Source organism: Eptatretus burgeri, chromosome 1 (assembly GCF_056783735.1).
Source record: "Eptatretus burgeri isolate ZD-2024b chromosome 1, Ebu_testis_v1, whole genome shotgun sequence".
In the NCBI taxonomy this organism is placed as follows: Eukaryota; Metazoa; Chordata; class Myxini; order Myxiniformes; family Myxinidae; genus Eptatretus; species Eptatretus burgeri.
The window spans coordinates 30,827,786-30,850,564 of record NC_140961.1 but is presented as its reverse complement, the minus strand read 5'-3'; the positions used below and the strand labels follow the sequence as shown (position 1 = coordinate 30,850,564).

Below are 22,779 nucleotides of genomic sequence, written 5' to 3'. Positions count from 1 at the left end.
ATAAACATCTGGCGAATGGATTTGCCCAGATTTCAAGATTTGCACGCACACACACACTTTGAGACCTGGGGCGTGAGCATTGAAAACCAACAGCTCGTATGTGCAGTGACCTTTGAACCCCACCGGTAGGCTGAATCTGATGCGTACATGCTACAGTCCCCTCAACAGAGGGAGATGACCAGGGGGAGGGTTGAGACAGAGAGATAGAGATAGAGAGGTGAAAGGGAGGTGGTATCGTTAAGAGGAAGAGGGTGAGGAATTACGGCAGATGTGATGCCCGGTTTTATTATCTGTCCAAGACAGGACACTTGCATTGTTGAATCACCCTGCCTGTGAAACACAGTGATGACAGTTTATAGCTGGGTTCTGATTCAAATCCAGGCTACACAGAGTGAGCATGCACACTTCTCGGCGTTCCCGCCGTGATGTGGCCATTCCTTACTTCATAACTGAAAACATTTTTCCTCATTGTGATCATATAATATATTTTGCCTTCCGACCTTCGGTGGAGAACCGCAGTATCACAATTGAAACTTGAAGAACGTGCCAAGGAGCTTCACCACTCAATGCACGAAACGTTTGATGAAACTTTTAAAAGTGAAATGTTTATTTTTTACTTGTATTTATCTATGCCGAAGTAACAGGTCATATAATGGAAGAACAAAAAAGGGAAACATCATGGTAAACAAAATTTCACAAATTCAGCAAGCCAGCCACCCCTTGCTGCACCACAGAACAACACATGGCCAAAGCAGGCCAGTCGTCCTGAACTTTGTTCAAGTAGATCGATTTGGAGTATTCAGAGACAGTGCCAATATTGAAGAGTGCTCACCAAGTGGCTTAAGCACTCTCATGAAACGACTGATAAACTGCTCGCTTGGCACACGATTAACAATCACTGAACTGTCATATTAAACATGCACCTCTTGGAGATGACCGAAACGTAAAATATGCCAAATTGGACAAATGAACACTTTTTTTTTGTCGGAGTCAAAAGTGCTTCGAAGTTCGATTATGTAGTTCAATTCTGTAATTCTGCTTAGTTTTAAGATATTCTCGAGGTTATCGCATGTGCGAAAATGAAATAAAGCCACGAATGCTGGCGTTTCCGGGTGTTCATAAGCATTGCAATGCACCCAGCGATTCATACCTATGATGAACAGGCATTTGATAATACGAGTGAGGAAAGTGAAAAAAACAACAACTTTATCATGAAGAAATCGTTGCGGCCTGTTCCAAGTCGAGGAATGGTTGAGCAGGCCAAAAAAAAAACATGGTGGCTTCAGACCCCAGCGAAGTTTCCGAGGATATGCCTCAAGGACGATGGAGAGCGGTGACCGAGGATGTGCCTGACAAACAGGGTTCCCACTCAATCTCAAAAATGAAATTCCCTGACATTCCCTGACTGTGTTGGTAAGGATTCCCTGACCTTTTCAAACGGGAGAATTTATAAAGTTATTTTAGTCGGCTCCTCCTCCCCAACACGGACTCCTTTCCATCACCATTTTGATTTATACATGGTGTACATGCAATCATTTTCAATTCTTTTCTTCTTTTTAAAATGCCAATACTAGCAGAAAATTGTGTCGGCTTCAAAATTTATTTGAATCTTAAAATATGTAGGTGTGCTTTAGACAACTTCTGAATACCATTTTTTTTGGGAAATTAAACTGATCCTTCATTTGGGTGTTAACTTTGGTCTTTTTGAAAATGGTCCAGAAAGTACACTTTCCCAGCTAGTACTGGCATTTTAATTTTTGTTTATCAACATAAAACTTACAAAACACAAATCATACTAATGTCAAACGTGCCAGGTACCATGACGAGATCAGAACTATATCAGAAAAAAATTTAGCAACATTTAGGACATCTAAATCCTGCAAAATAACAACGAAACATTGATATTGTTAATGTGACATTGCAGACAAGCAAGAACACCCGATGATATTGCAGAAATGACTAACAGACTACTATATTGTACATTTTTCTCCAAGCATCTAGTCCTAAAAAGGAACGTTTGTTCAACTTCTACGGTTTGGTGGGTACTCCCCTACCATTCCCTGCGGATGCAGTTACGTTCACCGCCGCAGAAGTGAAATTACTCAAATGTTACATGGGAAGTTGCAGTAACAGTCGAGATGTTATATACTAGAATTGCGAAAATGTCAATAACATCAAGCAGCGTGTGGAGCTTAGAATTGTATGGTTGGAAAAACTAGCAATTAAGGAAACAAATGTGAATTGTTTGAGTAACGTTATTACAATAGTTAACATATACACTATACAGTATGGACAGTTGCTTACATGAAGTGAAATGTCAGTTTGTTACTTCTTTAGTTTCTGTAGTTCTGCTATTTCCATATCAACGTTCCGAGATTCAGTTGCTGCTTCTTCCATAAATTTTGCCTTTTTAGTCTGAAGCACTTTTATCTGCTCACATGCTTTCTTTTTAGGCCGAATCAAAATATCGTGAGCAGACCATATTTGTTTCAGGATTCCAGAAATACAGCACAACATCCATCTGCCCTCGCCGAGATACCCAGTTCATTGCTTCATCAAAGCATACTACAATTTTTGAACATTTCAGAACAGTACGTAACAGAGCATTATGAAAGTATCGTCCCAAACCATAAGTATGTAGTATGACATCTTCGCGCTTCCCAACGTGATCTTCTTAACAGTTGTACTGTCTGCAAACATCAACTGGAAAATGTCCTTCAAGTCCTTGCATGAATTCATCAAATAATGGGACATAATGCATTTCAGTGCCCACAGAATTTCAGCATTTGTTACATCTTTACTGACATCCATGTTTATGTTACATCCAGCAATGGTTACTGTGTGTTGTTGTTGGTTTTTATCAGTCCCAATAGAACTTGTTTGTGATGTCAACTCATCAGCGGCACTAGGAGTTGACTTGCTAACTTCAGAAGCAGAAGCAGTAACAGTAGCAGCTTCAATCACTGTCGTCGATGGCTTTACAAGGTAAGACATTCGGGATCCTTGACCTTTAGTTTGCCTACTAGAAGCATACATTTTTATATGTATGCTTCTCGTATAGAAGCATACACATATTACACACTGAACACCTGAGCTTAACGAAAGTGTACAACTGCAATCTATAAACAGCTTTAGCCCCTCAAATCACACAAAGACATGGTAAAATCTTTGTTTCTGTCATTGAATGGGGCACACTCCTCATGGCTGAAATACAAAGATAAAGTCAAGACTGGCAACTGTACAGCTCTGACTTTCATGAAAATAGCAACAAAGAAACATTTATAATCGTGAACAAAATTATTGACTGGGTGTAAAGGGTACTAATTAAGATCATTAGGCACTAATTACACATTTCCCTGACCAACAAAAAAAATCCCTGAAAAATCCCTGACTTTCCCAAACCAACCTCAATTCCCTGACTTTCCCTGACTTCCACTGACTTCCACTGACTTTCAAGGTCAGTGGGAACCCTGACTAAGGATATAATTAAATCTTCTTCCTCTTTCGGCTTGCTCCCGCTAGGGGTCGCCACAGCGGACCAACTGTCTCCATTTTGCTCTATCGTCCACATCTTCCATTGACACTCCAACCACCCGCATGTCCGCCCTCACCGCATCCATGAACCTCTTCTTTGGCCTTCCTCTTCTCCTCCTGCCTGGCGGCTCCATCTTCAACATCCTTCTCCCGATATACTCCGTTTCCCTCCTGTGCACATGTCCAAACCATCTCAATCTCGCCTCTCTCACTTTGTCTCCAAACCGTCCTACCTGCGCTGTCCCTCTAATACACTCATTTCTTATCCTATCCATCCTCGTCACTCCCAACGAGAATCGCAGCATCTTTAACTCTGCCACCTCCAGCTCTGCTTCCTGTCTTTTTGTTAGCGCCACCGCCTCCAAACCATACAACATAGCTGGTCTCACTACCGTCTTGTATACTTTCCCCTTCACTCTTGCAGCTACCCTTCTGTCACAAATCACTCCTGCAACTCTTCTCCACCCACTCCATCCTGCCTGCACTCTCTTTTTCACTTCTCTCCCACACTCTCCGTTACTTTGGACAGTTGATCCCAAGTATTTAAACCAATCCACCTTCCCCACCTCAACTCCTTGCAACCGCACCATACCACCACCCTCCCTCTCATTTACGCACATGTACTCCGTCTTTCTCCTACTGACTAACATTCCCCTTCTCTCCAGTGCGTACCTCCACCTCTCAAGGCTCGATTCAGCCTGCTCCCTACTCTCCCTACAGATCATGATGTCATCCGCGAACATCATGGTCCATGGAGACTCCAGTCTGATCTCGTCCGTCAACCTGTCCATCACCATTGCAAATAGGAAAGGGCTCAGAGTCGATCCTTGGTGCAATCCCACTTTAACCTTAAACCGGTCCGTCATTCCTACCACACACCTCACCGCTGTCACACTGTCCTCATACATATCCTGCACGATCCTCACATACTTCTCCACCACTCCCGACTTCCTCATACAATACCACAACTCCTCTCTTGGCACCCTATCATAAGCTTTCTCTAAATCCACAAACACACAATGTAACTCTTTCTGGCCTTCCCTATACTTCTCCATCAACATTCTCAAAGCAAACATCGCATCAGTGGTGCTCTTTCCTGGCATAAACCCATATTGCTGCTCACAGATCGTCACCTCTCCTCTCAACCGAGCTTCCACTACTCTTTCACACAACTTCATGGTGTGGCTTAACAACTTTATCCCTCTGTAATTTCCACAGCTCTGCACATCACCCTTATTCTTGAAAATCGGAATCAGTACACTTAATCTCCACTCCTCCGGCATCCTCTCACTTTCCAAGACTTTATTAAACAATCTGGTTAACAACCCCACTGCCATCTCTCCTAAGCACTTCCATGCCTCCACTGGTATTCCATCTGGGCCAACCGCCTTTCCACTTTTCATCTTCTTCATAGCAGTCCTCACTTCATCCTTACTGATCCACCCCACTTCCAGATTCACTATCTCCACCTCTTCCAACCTTCTCTCTCTCTCATTTTCTTCATTCATCAGCTCCTCAAAGTACTCCATCCACCTTCTCAACACACTCTCCTCGCTCGTCAGCACATTCCCATTTGCGTCCTTTATCACCCGAACCTGCAGCACATCCTTCCCAGCTCGGTCCCTCTGTCTTGCCAATCGGTACAAATCCTTTTCCCCTTCTTTTGTATCCAACTTCTCATACAGCTCGTCATATGCCTTTTCCTTGGCCTTAGCCACCTCTCTTTTTGCTTTTCGACGCCACTCCTTGTACTCCTGCCGACTTTCTTCATCTCTCTGACTATCCCACTTCTTTTTAGCCAACCCCTTCTTCCTTATACTTTCCTGTACTTCCTCATTCCACCACCAAGTCTCCTTATCTTCCTTCCTCTGTCCAGATGTCACACCAAGTACCTTCCTAGCTATCTCCCTCACAACTTCTGCTGTCGTTGCCCAATCATCCCACACCTCTTTACCACCATCCAACGCCTGTCTCACCTCCTCCCTAAATTTCACGCAACAGTCTTCCTCCTTCAGCTTCCACCATCTGGTCCTTGGTTCAGCCCTCACTCTCTTCCTCAACCTCACCTCTAAAGTCATCCTACAGACCACCAATCGATGCTGTCGAGCTACACTCTCCCCTGCCACAACCTTACAGTCACTAATCTCTTTCAGGTTGCATCTCCTACTTAAGATGTAATCCACCTGTGTGCACTTTCCTCCACTCTTGTATGTCACCCTGTGTTCCTCCTTCTTCTTGAAATACGTGTTTACCACTGCCATTTCCATTCTTTTGCAAACTCTACCACCATTTGCCCTTCCACATTTCTCTTGTTGCGACCGTACCTCCCCATCACCTCCTCATCCTCTTTATTCCCTTCCCCAACATGTCCATTGAAATCTGCTCCAATCACCACTCTTTCATCCTTGGATACACTCTCCACCACTTCATCTAACTCACTCCAGAAATCTTCTTTATATTCCATCTCACACCCCATATGTGGGGCATATGCACTGATGACATTCATCATCACCCCTTCAATTTCCAACATCACACTCATCACTCGGTCAGACACCCTCCTCACCTCCAATACCCTCTTGACATGATCTTCCTTCAGGATTATCCCGACACCATTTCTCCTCCCATCCACACCATGGTAGAACAGTTTGAAACCACCTCCAATGCTCCTCGCCTTACTCCCCATCCACTTGGTCTCTTGTACACACAGTATGTCCACCTTTCTTCTCTCCATCATATCAGCCAACTCTCGCCCTTTGCCAGTCATCGTCCCAACATTCAGAGTTCCAACTCTCACCTCCACACTTCTACCCTTCCCCCTCTCCCACTGCCTCCGGACTCGCCTTCCCCGTCTCCTTCTCCTCCTTCGCCCAGCAGTAGCACAATTTCCACTGGTACCCTGCTGACCACCGGTACCGGTGGCGGTCGTTGGTAACCCGGGCCTCGACCGATCCGGTATGGAAATTCGTTTTGTTGTCCGCATAATGATTTGGCATAGGTTTTTACGCCGGATGCCCTTCCTGACGCAACCCTGGTCGCCTCTTACGACACACAGGGATATGGTACACCTATTCTAACCGGGGCATACACCGGGCCCAGTACAACTGGTGCTCATTTCGCCGACCTCGGAAGGATGGCAGGCTGAGTCAACCCCCTGGTGTTTTCGACTTGGTTTATATATATATATATATATATATATATATATATATATATATATATATATATATATATATATATATATATATATATATATATATATATATATATATATATATATATATATATATATATATATATATATATATATATATATATATACATATACATACATATATTAATTCAGTGTCCCAACGGGGCTTGAACTCAGGACCTCTTGGGTCCCAAGCCACTGCCCTTACCACTGCGCCAACACCAGGCTCTAAGGATATAATTAAATAAGGCAGTGAATTATGTTAAAAATGGGTGTTTAAATTAACCCAAACACCCAATTTTCATTCATGCACTTCATTGGAGTTTTCTTGGTATTCATGCAAAGTTTCAGGCTGCGAATTTCATGGTTTTGGAGTTATGGAATGGGCAAGCACGCACGCACGCACGCACGCACGCACGCACGCACGCACGCACGCACGCACACACGCACACACACACACACACACACACACACACACACACACACACACACACACACACACACACACACACACACACACACACACACACACACACACACACACGCCAAGCAAGAGGCCGCTTCACTTACAAGATCTCCACAACTGCAGGCGGCGAGAGCTGCCATTCTAGGCAAAGCAAAATTGCACTTCACCACACGTGCATGCCACCAGACATGGCCATGCAGGTACGGACACACGACATGGGGGAAATCCACTGGGGGCAGAAACAAACCTTCTTGGTGAGGTTCTCCTTCTATTCAAGTCTCGACTCCTCAATACCTTTTCCCCCAAACTGGAAAAGGAAGTCTGCATGAAGAGCTGAGTGACCAGACATTGTTGTGAGAGTAGTGTATACATCACAGTAATAATCACACTGTAAATGTCAAATTCATGATAATCGTACATGCACATGAATCATTTGCAGGTGACAGTCATATCAAAATGGTACAAAACAAACCTTGATGAGCTTATTCACATCCCTCTGCATCTCCATGCTTCTTTGGATCACAGCATGGTCAGAACTGTTGTACAAGATAGCATTGGTGAACATAACCATGATGTCCCTCTTGAAGTCAGCTATGGTGTGGATTTCACCATTTTTGATGTTCTTTTTGATGGTCCACAAGGTCATGGGCCTGAAGTACAGAAAGCTGGCTTTATACATCACAGCACTTTGATCATGGTTTTTTTACACACAACTTTTCAATTCTCATTTTATTTGGACCATAAGATAAAAAAGGTACAAACAAAGGATGCGAGTGTTTGGAGAATGCTCTCATACTTGCGAACTTTGAAGTGATAGCTGGATGCGAAGTTGGTGATTCGGTTCAAAAAAATATTTGCATTCCTGTTGAGAAAAAAAGCCCAAAATGTATGTCCTCCAATCAGAACATCCAATCAAATGTAAGACCATCCTCCAATCAGTGAACAACAATAAACACTGCGATTCAATTTAAAATTGCAAACATGCATCAAAAACATCGGGGCAATACCCCTGGGCGCTCACCTGGTACTGGCTGGATAAGATAACCAGGCAACAACTGGTGGGCAAGGATGAACCACAAAATATGTAATGGAGAAGAAAGTAAATACCTATGGATTTTTTTTTCATCCAATGAACAAACTTTGGGACATCACAGGTGAGGGAGGTGGTGGTCAACTTTCATTGGAATTGTATGTGCAGTTTCTGAGAAGAAAGAAAGCAAATACCTCTTTTGGGGGGCAACCCCGACGCAGAAACCCTTAAAACCCAATTTTTTTTGACGTCGTGAACAAACTTTAGTACATCACGGGTGATGAAAGTGGTGGTCAAGTTTCATCGGAATTGTGTGGGTGGTTTCTGAGAAGAAAGAAAGCAAATGCCTCATTTGGGGGGGCAAACCTGATGTAGCATCCCTTGGACCCTGATTTTTTATTGCCATGAACAATCTTTGGAACATCATGGGTGAGGAAGGTTGTAATTGGGTTTCATTGTTATTGGGTGTGTAGTTTCTGAGAAGAAAGCAAATACCTCTTTTGGGGGGCAACACACACGTAGAATCCTTTCGAGCCCAATTTTTTTAATGTCGTGAACAAACTTTAGAACATCATGGGTGATGTCGGCAGCGGTCAAGTTTCATCGGAATTGTGTGTGCAGTTTCTGAGAAGAAAGAAAGCAAATACCTTTTTTGGGGGGCAAACCTGATGTAGCATCCCTGAGACCCCGATTTTTCTAATGTCACAAACAAACTTAGGTACATTATGGGTCATGAAGGCAGTGGTCAAGTTTCATTGCAATTGTATGTCGTTTCTGAGAAGAATGAAAGCAAATGCCTTTTGGGGGGCAAACTTGATGTAGCATCCCGAAGACCCTCATTTTTTTAATGCCATGAACAATCTTTGGGACATCATGGGTGATGAAGGTTGAAATTTGGTTTCATTGTAATTGGGTGTGTAGTTTCTGAGAAGAAAGCAAATACCTCTTTTGGGGGGAACCCACACATGGAATCCTTTCGAGCCCAATTTTTTGAATGTCGTGAAGAAACTTAAGTACATCATGGGTGAGGTAGGCAGTGGTCAAGTTTCAATGGAATTGTGTGTGCAGTTTCTGAGAAGAAAGAAAGCAAATACTTTGGGGGGGGGCAAACCCCCTCCCCACAGACCCCCTCAGACTTGGAATGGTTTTTAATTGCATGAACAAATTTTGATAAGCCATGGGTGATAAATGTTGTGGTTAAATTTCATCAAAAATTGTCTGTGTGGCTTTGGAGAAGAAAGTAAATACATATTTTGGGGGGCATCCCTTAACTCACCCAAAGAGCCAGATTTTTCTCATGTCATGAAGAAACTTTGGTACATCATGGGTGATGAAGGTTGTGGTGAAGTTTCATTGGAATTTTGTGTGGCTTCTGAGGAGTGTGCAAATATCTTTGTGGGGAGGGGCAAACCCCCCCCAAAACTCCCTCCGTAAACCCCCTCAGACAACAGGTCAGGTCAGGAATGGGAGCATGCACCAGAGCAGCGCGTCGCTGCGTCCACTTTCCGCCGGTACTCCAGGGGCCTACGTCTGGCCATCCCCCAGGCAGATGCCTGGCCCATCCCCATCTCCTTGAGATTCCGATCAACCTGCTGCAACCACGAACCACGTGGTCGGCCCATTGGCCTCTCCACTCACGAGACTTCCTCGCTGAGAGAATCTGGTGAGCAGGATCAGCGTTAGTCCGTGAGCGTCAGCTGCGGATGTTTGGACATGTGGCTCGTTTTCCTATGCAGGTAACAAATCTCATTTGAGTCTCTCTCAGCAACCGCTCGTTGGACACAAAGTCCGACCAGCGATAGCCAAGGCTTCTCCGAAGAGACCTGGTACCAAAGGAATTAAGTCTCTTTCTCAGATCCTTGGTCAGAGTCCAAGTCTCGCATGCACAGAGCAAGACTGGAAGCACCAAGGACCTGAAGACTCAGACTTTCGTCCTCCCGCACAGGTAAAGGCAGCGCCACATTATCTAGTGAATCCATGACTCCACAGGCCCGACCCACACGTCCATTGACCTCTGACTCACAGCCAGCAGAGACATGAATATCACTGCCAAGCTAAGTGAAACTCTCCACGACGTCAACATCCTCACCACAAACAGGCAAACAAACATCGATTGTTTTTTTAATGCCGTGAACAAATTTTGGTACATGACGGGTGATGAAGGTTGTGGTCAAGTTTCATCAGAATTTCAGGTATGGTTTGTGAGAAGAAAGCAAATACCTATTTGGGGGACAACTCCCGTGGACACCCTTCGGGCCTGATTTTTGCCTCCGCAAGTGAAGGTGAAGGAGGTCATATTTTCACCCCTTTCTGTCTGTTTGTGTGCAGGATAGTTGAAAAAGTTGTGGACGGATTCAGACGAAACTTAATGAAAGGTTGGGTGTGTGAAAGGGAGGAATCGATTCGATTTTGGTGAAGATCCGAATCCAGATCTGGATCAAATAATTTTTTTTATTTTACAAGTGATTCTTCACCATTGAGAGATGTGGCCAAAAACGACATATACAGTAGCATATTTCAAAAAATTATTGGTCCTGATATGTTCTGCTGGATTGCGTGGCAGAGGTGTGCACTCCGAGTTCCCTTCCAATTGAGTGTATTTATTTCTTTCAATACTGTATATTAATCGTTTCCATCTGGCTTTCATCTCAGGTCTCTCCGTTCGTGTTGTCTCGTCCCCTTTCAATAAACTATTATCTCAATCAAGGATCCCAGGTGAGGGAAGCTACGCTCTCCACTTGATTGTGATTCGCTTTAATTCAGCCATTTACGAAGCATATCGCTTCAGAGCAGCATGCCCACGTCAACACACAAGTCGACTCAGCAATATGATTTTAAGTACATGCTGTCTTTTGATTCAACCCTTCAGGGAAGCAAATTTAGGCACGGCGATAAAAAAAGTTCCTGTTTTTCCTCAAAACATTGATTGTGTACAACAATCAAATCACTCACTTGTGACTTTCTGCTGCATGCCACACCGACATCATTCGTCTCTTCCAAACCTGTTGGGCCTGCAGCAGTGCTTCTCTGTGCTCGCTCCCGATGGAACTATGATGCAGAAAGAGAAAATGTGCAGCAGTGGGGAAAGGGAAAGGGTGGTGGGAAAGAGACCAATGGTTGATAAAATATTTGTAATTTTACTCTGAATAATTACCGGCAGCAAAAGAAAATAATTTCAAAACCTTATTTATTTGTAACTCAGGGAAGGCACCAACTGACACCACTGAAGTAAAATAGGTAAACGCCACTGAGTACAAAATAGGATGAAATAACTGAATGAACAATGAACCCATTCTAATAGCAAAAGCAACAAATATGAATTCCACATGGAAACCAATAATTACATTTGGACTTTTCTTATAATTTCATAACAATGAAACAAAAGTCATTTCATAATCATATTTGTCCATCTCCAGCACTGTTGAAGTAAAAATAATTTGGAAAGAAACTCGATGCATTCATTTTTAAAGTCAAAGCAACAATACACAACTCACAATGGTGACAATGCTGAACTGTTGGGTACGGAGAGTGACGAGAAGGTCGACTGTGTCCTGGGGTTGTTGTGGACACTTGACCCATCCTTGCTCACTCTGGGCTCGATGTGCAGCTCTCTCCTCCCTTCCTCAATATTGCCTACATCGCTCCTGGCTTCATCCCTTCTCACTGCCTCTCTTTCCTGGCCCTGCCCATCAACAATGCAATATTAAAAAAAATCAAGGAAGCCCTTTGGTTACAAGTACAACTGCTGTCACAATCTCAAAAATAACTTCAAGTGCGTTTTCTAACTGTGAGCAGTTTTAGTCAGGTACCACGCTGCCCCACTTCGACACAACCCTGCTTTGCTCGAACACCTGACCCAAGACGTCCTCTTTATCAAATCAAATTCAGAATGGGTGATCGATCACATCTTTAGAGTTTAGCGATGATCGGATAAGGTTGCTTTTTCCAACATGACTGCAAAACCATGTGACCGATGACAATGAAATTTTCAACCAATATTCCCGATGCAAAGTTGTACAAATGAAATTTTTTTTTCTCTGAAACCACTTCACCTTTCGATACGAGGCGTTGCAGTTGTGATGCACTATCCTTGCTGCATATATTTTATTTAACAATGTCTTCATCATTCATGTGGTGAGACAACCACAATGGTTCAAAGGAGAATATTAAAAAAACGATATCTCAGAAATCTCTGTAGTGATCGATGCAAAGTTTTGCAGTTATGATCCACTACCCTCGCTCCATGTAATGTCATATGTTTCACATTGATCCATTAAGCAGTTTCGGAGAAGGTTTTTGAAGGATCGGTTTTCAAACTAAGATGGCTGCCAAACCACGTAACCGATGACATCAAAAATTTACACTTTACAAAAATTTACACTAATTTACAAATATTTTAGAGGGGGGGGGGCACTTTTGCCGATAAGACATCAGTGTGAGAGCCACCACACCACCTCCAGGACTCCATGATGGCTGCTGTTCGACCACACCTTCACATGCTCTTCTTCATTGTGGTGAACTGGGCTGCAAGCAGAATTGTTTGCAATACTGCAACCATAATATACTGATGTAGTTATGTTACTTTTATGCTTAATGTTGGAACACTCATTTGAAACCAATGCGTACATTTGATAGCATTTATGGCGTATTATGATGGGGTGTTTTCACAGTTGTGTAATATCGACCACACGTCAGGGGCCGCACTTAGGCCAACAGGGGGTGACAGTGGCTCATGGGCCATGCAATGAAGAACAGGGGTGGAGAGGATCACATTTCTGAAGTTTCATGTTGATCGGACAAGGTCTGTTTTTCTATACAATATGGCTGCCAAATCATGTGACGTATGACGTCATCATTTTGACACTGTTCAGCAATGGTGTTTGATGACAATTGGAAAGTTTTGCTTCCATAGAATAAGCGGTTCCAGAGAAAACATTTAATATATTCCTTCAATCCAGTATGGCTGCCATGACCTATCAATAATTCATGAACAACGGAGTATCCCCAAGGCTTGAGGAACACGTACGTGAAGTTTCCCTTCGATCTGTCCAGCTGTTCTGGAGAGGATTTTGAAAGGTTTTAGAGTAAACACAAGATGGCTGCCAGACCATGTAACATCAAACACCAGAGTTATCAAACTTTATTCAACATGGCTGGTCAATCATTTGTGTGCAGTACCACTTCGATCTCAAAAGTGGTCTGGAGAAGATTTTTTTTTTCTTGCTCCGGACTTGCTGCATATTGTTGGATCATAATGACGAAATTAGCGAATGGGAGTGTTTTTATCTTTGCTGGTGATCTTGGGAGGGCGGGGGGGGGGGGAGGTTACCAATTCTCCTCGTGAAGGTGTGTCGTGTCGTGCCGTTCAAGGTGGGAGAGAGAAGTCCCCACCCTTCACAGTACAGTATTCCTGTCCCCATGTTTTCCAGTGCAGTGAGGGCTTTTGAATTATCAGTAGGAGGGATTATTTTGCTTCAGGCACATAACCCAGGTTATTTTGATTTTTGCTGATACAGAGCTGTCAGTTGCCTACAAACCAACCAAATAAAGGTATGCACCAGAAGAACCTGTTGCATGCGTGAAACAAGATTGACCTTTGGGCGGGTACTCTGCTAGTCCTTGCAATAATTCACGGACCGGTGTTTGGTTGTTGCACTACTCCTCCTACGGTTCGAGGCTAATTACGTCCAGACTTGCGACATAGGATGAGCATGACCCCAATTAATGTGTACGGGAGTTTTTATCTTTGATGGTGGTTTTGGGAGAGGTGGGAGGGGAGGAAAATTCTCCATGTTAATATGTATCATGTGGCGACGCCTCCAGGTAGTGTGAGGGTATTACAAGTCTTCACCATTGACAGCACAGTCCAGTATTCCTTTCCCCATGGTTTTGAGTGCAGTGAGGTGTTTTTAAATATAAGCAGTTGGTATATTTTTACATCATGCACAAAGCCCAGGTTATATTCTATTTTTGCCACTGCAGAGCTTTCAGTTGCCTATATACTTCCGATACAGACCTTTCAGTAAGATTGGGTGACGTTGACCTTTTGACCACCCAAATAAAGGTGTGGGACAGAAGAATGTGGTGCATGCGTGGAACATCGCTTGGAGGGCGGGTACTCTGCTCTTAACTATAATTCACGGACCGGTGTGTGTCTGTGTTTGTTTGTTTGTCGCAGTATTCCTCCTGCAGTTCTGGGCCGATTTAATCCAGACTTGCTGCATCGGATCAGAATGACCCCAATTTGTATACGAGGGTGTTTCTATCTTTGCTGGTGGTCTTTGGGGAGTGGGCGGGGAAAGGGTGGGGGAGGGAAGTTTGGGCAGAGACGCAAATTCTCTCTGTGAATGTGTAGTGTCACAGTGATAGGGAAGTACAAGTCACTACCCTTTGCAGTACAGTATTGCTGCCCCCACGTTTTACAGTGCAGTGATGTGTTTTGAATTATGCAGTGAGAAATATTTCAAAATACATCCTTTTGAATAAGGATAACAAAATAACCTACCCCGCCGCTCCCGCAGAGAGCGGGTCCTTCAAGTAAAAATAGAAGGAATTTGAAAATGCAAAAGCTGTCCACATTCTTTTTCTTCTTCCGTATGACAAAATCAGCCAAAATAACAAAAGGACGATTTCAGGAGACCATGACCTTTTGATGTTAAAGCAATAGGTTTCAGTGACCCAGGATGCAAACCCTGCTCAAATTTCAAGTCAATCCAATGGAAACTGAGGATTGGGTGACCTTGACCTTTTGACCTCAAAACAATCAGCCTCTTGCATTTTATTGACGAACCAATTCAGTGACTATATGCACACCCTGTCCAAATTTCAAGTCAATCGGATGAAAATTGACGATTTTAAGCAACCTTGACCTTTTCATCAAAAAAATATAAATATATAATCGGCTTCTACCTTTTGATTGGGAACCAATTCAGTGACCCAACATGCAAATTCTTAAAATTTCAGGTCAATTGGATGCAAATTGACAATTTATGATGCTGACCTTTTGAGGTAATTATTAATGTCTTTTCTATCTTCTCATGATAAAGATTTGCAGATAATTTGATGACAAAAGCTCAAATTTAAATAAAGTTAAGGCCCAGACAGACACAGACACACAGAAGTGATTGCAAAACCCCGTCTACCACTGCACGGGGGATGGGCGAATAAATAAATAAATAAATAAATAAATAATAAAACTGTGCAGTACATTATTTTCACATTGGAACTATTTTGGGAAAGCTCTGACGACAATCTAAGTTATTCTCGACTTAAAACAGGAAGCTTTCAAAACATTTGTGGCCTCAGTGTGAAATTTCATAAATGATGGAACAATGACATCCCAATGATCACATCTGGCAATCAAGAAACAGATACAATCCACAAACTGGAACATTACCTTATCCAGCAGCCTCACAAACCTCTCGTTTGATGCCCTTTTTCCTGCAGCAACAACAAAAAAATTTTAATGGGAATTAAATTATGCAACAAGGTAAAACATGAATGCAAATATTTTTGTCATCAAATTACAAACACTGAAGGGACAGAGCAAAGTCTCAATGGGGATTTTATTTGGATTGATGGTCATGGAGCTGCAGCTTGTGAGCAAAACAAAATGATGGGGATTGCAAGGAAAATGGATGACAGAGATTGCAAAGGAAAACACAGCACAGAGGGACATATTATTTAAAACAAATTGCCTTCTCTTCCTGTAAAGCACATAAGACAAAAGGCAATCTCAGTTCATCACACAAAGCCCACAACAAACGTGTGTCCATTATCAGGAGAGTCAGAAAACATAATCTGTCCAACCTCAAGATCGAACTTCAAGATCTGTTTGTGAACAGGATATTTCAAAAAGTTGGACGGATTTGGACGAAATTTAGTGGAGAGGCTGGATGTGTGACAAGGAAGAATTAATTCAATTTTTGTGAAGATCCAGAACTGGGTCCAAGAATTTTTAAAGTGATTATTCACCACTGAGAGGAAGGGCCAACAAGAAGAGCACTTTTCGATGTCGCGACATTGCCAGATATGCCTCCACCCACATTATAACATCATTTATACATACTTGAACAAAGCTTGATTTCAATCCCTGAACCCAGATTCAAAATAATAAATAACACGGGAGAGTACCCATCCCAAGTGGTGGGAAAAGTTATCAAAGATATTCATCCCCAGTAACGGTAAAAGTTGAAGCCAATCTATCAATTTAAATAATATTGTTGAGTCTCTGCGAAGGCTGCACTCTCCCAAGGCAATGGCACCCAACAAACAGCAGTCCTGAGACAGTTATTTCATTAGTATTAGTTGAGTAAGCCCATACATTATGTCGAGTGGGTTATTGGGACAAGACGCATTGCGTCGGGCTTTTAGTTGGGTCTTCAATTCCCCTTTGCTGTTCTTTCATCCATTTTATTTCAAACATGATCTTCTTCACGCATGCCTACACGCCAGACCAGACAGGAACGCTCTCGCGATGGTCTCATGAGCAATATGCACACCATTTCCCCATTTGAATTGTGCGCCATTCACAAATGGACGCCTCACCATGCTCACCATGATGCCATAATGCTCACCACAACGTCTCCTTAAAATCCCCACAGAAACCAACGCTCGACCGTCTCACCACAACCACTTCAGTCTTTCACCACAACCACCTTAACACTGAAATGTCCTCACCAAAAACACCACAGTGCTTTCCCCAACTCACTACAACAACCGCAACAACGGTTAGCTCTCTGGATGCTCACCACCATACTTCGAGATGCCAGGGAACAGAGGTACCTGTGAGTCGGCACACATGCAACTCAAAGCACAAATACGCGCTGGGACTCACTCGACAACATCTGGAGAGCCCTGGCACTCTGCTAAATAACAATGCTCTCAGGGAGCCAAGTGCACGTTCATGGCTGAAGGGTGCTCCCGAAAACCCATGCCCAACGCAAATCTCGGAGTTCAGTTGCGTGGCCAAGTTGGTGGGCAAATGAAGCCATTTTTGGTTCCAGAGTCTGGTGGGATAACTACTCAGGTTGGCATCAACACGCCAATGGGAATGCTCAGAAACGCCCGCAGGGCCTTTTGATCCATTTTCAGGCTCTTCCTTTGCCCAGGCTCCATAAAGATAGTGGCAGAAAGCTGATCAAAGGACTCATTCTCCAAGCCTGAGGTGAGATAACAGCGCAAGCCATAAAGCAGTCATCAAGGGTGATCGTGTGGTGAACAAGCAGGGCGGAGCGAGCAGTCATCGGCGTTACTGAGACGTTATCGGGGTATTGCCGGGTCATCGGCGCTCGGCTGCATTCCGCAGGCAATGCTCATTACCCTTTCCAGACTCTTTTACACACCACTTTAAGCTATCCTCTCAAACATCTCTCTCCCATCAACTGTCTTGTCTAATTCAGGTGCAGAAACTAAAAGAGTAACAATAACTGATATGCACCTCCTTCACACTTCCTCCAGTGCATCACACCTGCACCTCATTCACCCCTCAGTTACACCTCCCATTCAAGCACCATAGACTCCCCAGTTTTTTCCCTCCTCCCCACTTCAAAGCGATTGGGTTGCTGAGGTCCGTCAACCGCACCAGGTACCAAGAGGTCGCTAACTCCTCAACTGCTTCTTCTTTTTTCCTCAGGTGTGTGTCTGCGGGCACCTGTTTGAATAAGTTCAGATTGCAGAAGTTGAGATCTGTTGCGCTCGCACTGTCTTCTTTTGTGAATAATAACTATTTTCTATTGCCACACCCAGGAATCCTTGCTTTCCCCTGCTTTACATATGGTAATAAACCTTCTGTTGTGCCACATGACCTTTCCTCACCCTCGCTTGAAATAAATTGCTTATGTTATAAATGAACCCAGCCTGGCACCTGTTTCATCTTTTCCTTCTTTGGTCCAACATGGTCCACACATTAGTTCAGGCAGGAAGTTTTTCCCCACCGAAGTTGCTTTTGTTCACCAATGCACAGTAACTGTACATTAAATGGTAATAAACTTAAAAGAAAAAAATATTAAATTAAACTTCAATCAAGAAAATGGAAGTTTAAAAAAAAAGATAAAACTATAACAAAATGGACATAGATCATCCATACACTGCAGTTGTTTCGATGCTGATTGGTTCGAATAAATAAGTTTGGCTGAGGCCGGCGTATTGATTGCGTTTCAGAACTTCCGCATCCGCACTTCCGCATTCTGCATTTGCTCTGGAGCAGTCACTCCAGCTGTTGAAGTTGTTTTGCATCAGGCAATCGTGTAAAAGAGGAAATGCTCTTCTGCCATCCCATGGAAAGTTATACAACAGCAACAGATATTTTTCAAGTGGTATCAAACTTCTTCCAGGAAAATCAACTTTTGTGGGACTCGCTGGAAGGGGTGTGCACTGATGGAGCTCCGGCCATGCTTGGTTTGCAATCTGGTTTCATTACAAGAGTGAAAGAAAAAAGTCCATCTGCTATAGGTACGCACTGCATCCTTCATCGTGAATCCTTTGCATCCAGAACTCTACCTGCTGAAATGAGAGATGTCATGAACCTGGCCATCAAGGTAGTCAACTTCATCAAAGCTGGAGCCTCAAAAAGCTGTGTGTGGATATGGATTCTGAACATCAAGCCTTGCTTTTCCACAAAAACGTACGATGGCTTTCGAAGGGAAACATGCTTGGACGGCTTTATGAACTACGACAAGAAGTGGCAACATTTCGTGATTCACAGCAGAAAGCAGATCTCCATGACAAAAGCCAGTCTGAAGGATTTTTGCTCTCTCTGGCTTACCTGGTGGACATCTTTGAAGCGCTGAATGCCATCAACCTCAAACTCCAAGAGAAAAACATCAGCATAATCATGCACCATGACGTCATTCGAGTCTTCATGGCCAAACTCGACATCTGGAAATGGCAAAGTGAGGTTGGAAATACAGGCAGTTTTGCTAACTTGGATTCTGCTCTCATTCACAGTCACCTTGATTCTGCGTTAATGAAACAAATAATTACTCATCTGATTGAATTGAAAGCAGAATTCATCAGATACTTTCCAGATATAGATGAGAAGCATGAAGACTGGAAATTCATTAGGAACCCATTTCAATGGGAAGTAGCTGATATTTCAGACTAAGTGCAAGAGGTGTTTCTTTAGTGAAAGTTTAACTCCTCGGATGAAGAAGACTTCAAAAAACTGGATCGAGAGACGTTCCGGGTCACGTCCCTTCCTGCTTAACCTTTGATCTCACATCAAGCTCTTTGGATTCTGACAATGTTTGGATCAACGTATCTTTGTGAAGCCGCATTTTCCACGCTCGTTGCTGTCAAGACCAAGTACAGAAACAAGCTGAACGCTGAAGGGGACTTGCGTTGTGCTCTCTCTGGCATTCGACCACACATTCAAGATCTGGGAGCAAAGAAGCAATGTCAAGTATCTCATTAAGTATGTTGTGTATATGAGTGTTGATCATACAGAATTCTTTGTTCAATAAAAAGACTAAGAACATGCATTTTGCCAGTTTTTTCTTTTAATTCAGGAGGGATTTTTTATCATTTGGTTGAAGACGTGAGGGGTGGGGGTGTGGAGGCAAGGACTAACTACAAAAGGGGGGTAGGGTGGTAAAAGAAGTTTAAATAATAAGATGGAAGACCTTGAAGCCAAAGTAGATAGTGAGGAGTACGATATAGTTGCAGTGAGTGAGACATGGTTTCAGGAGGAGAGTAACTGGAGGACATGATTAAAGGCGACAAAGTGTATCGGTGTGATAGGAAGGAGAGTATAGGAGGAACAGCAGCAATCAGGTTAAAGGACAGCATTGCATCAAAAAAGGGGTAACATGAAGGAAGGAAGGAAGGAATGTTGAGGATTCTGTCTGGGTCGACATTCGAGATTGTAAAAACAGTAAGATAATGGAAGGATGCTTTTATAGGGGTCCAGGTGGGAAGGAAGAGGAGGAAGGAGGAGTACATGAAGAATTCAAAAGGGCATGTGGTTTGGGAAGAGTATTAATTATGGGGGATTTTAACTTGCCAGGGATAGATTGGGTCTTGGAACAGGGAAATGGCTGAACAGATGAGGATTTTCTAGTTTTTGTGCAGGATTTCTTTTTAACCCAGTTTGTAGATAAGCCCACGAGGGGGGGGGGGGTGGTGTTAGACCTCCTTTTAAATAACGATCTCAATATGGTTGAGGAGGTGGAGGTCGGGGAGCATTTTGGAGCAAGTGTCCATAACATCGTGTGTGCAAAGATTCTGTTAAGGGTTAGAGTTCAGGATAGTGGGATAAGGCTATTCGATTTCAGGAAAGCAAACTTTGAGGGTATGAGGAGAGAATTGGGTGATGGAGATGAGGAGATGCGAACAACAGGACAATCAGCATCAGAGAAATGGGAAACCTTGAAGGACCAAATGTGTGGAGTGCAGAGTCAGTACATCACAATGAGGTGTAAAACTACAAACAGAAAGAGACCAGGGTGGTTGAGCAGTGATATAAGGAATGCTATTAAGCAGAAGCAGAAGGCATTTGCGAGGTTTAAAATAACAGGACTGGAGTAAGATGTACATCACTTTCAAAGTAAACAGAGGCAAGTTGAGAAAATAACTCAGCAAGCCAAAAGAGAGTATGAGAAGGACATGGCTAAGAATATTTAACATAATAGCAAAGCTTTCTTTCAGTATATCAGGGGAAAAGAACAGGTGAGGACCTGTGTGGGCCCTTTGAGGAATAGCACCAGAAGAGTGGTTATTGATGAAGGTGAGATGGCAGGCTTATTAAACAAGTAATTTTTTTCAACTTTTACACAAGAACAGTCAGGCGAATTGCCAATAGCTGAGAGGATCTATCAAGGAGGTGAGGAAGGGCTTTTACAAAAGATACAGGTTGGAGTGGAGGTAGGAAAGGAACAGCTTAGAGTAGCAAATGTAATGCCATTATTTACGAAAGGACCCAGAGAAAAATTGGGAAATGAGAGACCTATTAGTTTGACTTCAGTTGTGGGGAAGGTGTTGGAGACATGAATTAAGTACCGGAAGAGGAACAATTTAAGCAAATACAAAATAATTAAATGTAGACAGCAAGGGTTTAACAAAGGTCATTCCTGTTTATCAAATCTTTTGGAGTTCGATGGGGCAGTGTCTGATTGGGTGGATGATGGAAAGGTAGTGGACATAGTATATCGACTCTTGAGGAAGGGATTTGATAAGGTTGTCGGAGGTTGTTCGCCAAAGTGAGGGCTTGTGGAGTGGCTGGTCGGGTAGCGAATTGGATTGCAAACTGGATTTGTGGTCAGAAGCAAAGAGTGGCGGTGAGTGGGAGGATGTCTTGCTGGGACGATGGAAGTGGCAGGGTATCTCACGGAACAGTACGAGGACGCGTTTCTAATCATTATTTACATCAATGATTTGGAGAATGGGATAAAGAGTAAGCTTTCCAAATTTGCAGATGACACAAAGCTTGGAGGTAAGGTGGATAGCAGAGCAGGTGGTGATCGGATTCAGGAAAGTATTGATAGTTGAATAGATTGGGCAAAATATTGGCAGATGGAATTTAACTTGAGAAAGTGCAAGGTGTTGGGGATGAGAAAGAATAATGAAAATAGAGATTACAGGATGCAAGGGGTAATTTTGGAGAACGTTTTGCGTGTCATGAATCTCGGTAAGCACTGGCTTCCAAAATAATGGGTATGCAGTGAAAATGAAGGTCATCATGCTATTCAACAAAATAGCTGCATATGACAGTGCCAAACACATCTCAGTGTTGTCACAAAGCTGCTCCAGGGCGTCGGATATGACATACAGGAAGTAGGATCATATAGCGTCAATTGCATCGAGTCTCATTTCTCCGTTTGTAAATATCAAAGCATTTGCAAATTATATTTAGATATGGGAGTGTGTGGCCCATGTGGAGCAAGGGTGGAACAGCTGATGAGTGCAATCAAAAGCATGTTTACCATTTGTCAACGTTACTGACTGTGTGCCCTTCCCGACACAGCAATGAGTCAACAAGATACTGCACAGCGGAAGCAGAGCTTCGTTTGAGTTGGCTTCCGGGAATGCCCCTCCCTCCTTTTTGCAAGCCCCGTCTCTCCGTGACAACGTTGGCGGCAACCATTGGCCAGAAGACAAAGGGTGGGGCAATTTACACAGTTTAGCCACTCCCTGTGCTCACACCCACAATACCCTGGTGTTCTCACAGAGCCTGTAATACGCAGTGGGAAAAATGTCCTCAGAAGTGGAGCGAGATAATCGATGCAACAATTTTGCCACCTCCAAAAAGTTCCGCTCGGGCAGTTGCTCGGTTCACAAACTCTTCACGATGCCCATGGTCACAAGGTGTGTGTGTGTGTTTATGTGTGTGTGTGTGTGTGTTTATGTGTGTGTGTGTTTATGTGTGTGTGTGTTTATGTGTGTGTGTGTTTATATGTGTGTGTGTTTATGTGTGTGTGTGTGTTTATGTGTGTGTGTGTGCTTCTGTGTGTGTGCGTGTGTTTATGTGTGTGTGTGTGTTTATGTGTGTGTGTGTGTTTATGTGTGTGTGTGTGTTTATGTGTGTGTGTGTGTTTATGTGTGTGTGTGTGTTTATGTGTGTGTGTG

General features: G+C 43.3%; 1 protein-coding gene across 1 annotated transcript in view; it reads right to left on the bottom strand.

Moving 5' to 3' along the window:
- LOC147034164 (uncharacterized) overlaps nt 1-22,779 on the bottom strand; it is a 266,468-nt gene that overhangs the window by 164,536 nt on the left and 79,153 nt on the right. The window contains exons 22-27 of the mRNA XM_085850149.1: nt 15,614-15,657; nt 11,712-11,899; nt 11,170-11,265; nt 7,984-8,049; nt 7,660-7,837; nt 7,435-7,520 (exon numbers count right to left, since the gene is read on the bottom strand). Of these exons, the coding sequence (XP_085706275.1) occupies nt 7,435-7,520; nt 7,660-7,837; nt 7,984-8,049; nt 11,170-11,265; nt 11,712-11,899; nt 15,614-15,657 (658 nt within the window). The remainder of the gene's footprint in view (nt 1-7,434; nt 7,521-7,659; nt 7,838-7,983; nt 8,050-11,169; nt 11,266-11,711; nt 11,900-15,613; nt 15,658-22,779) is intronic.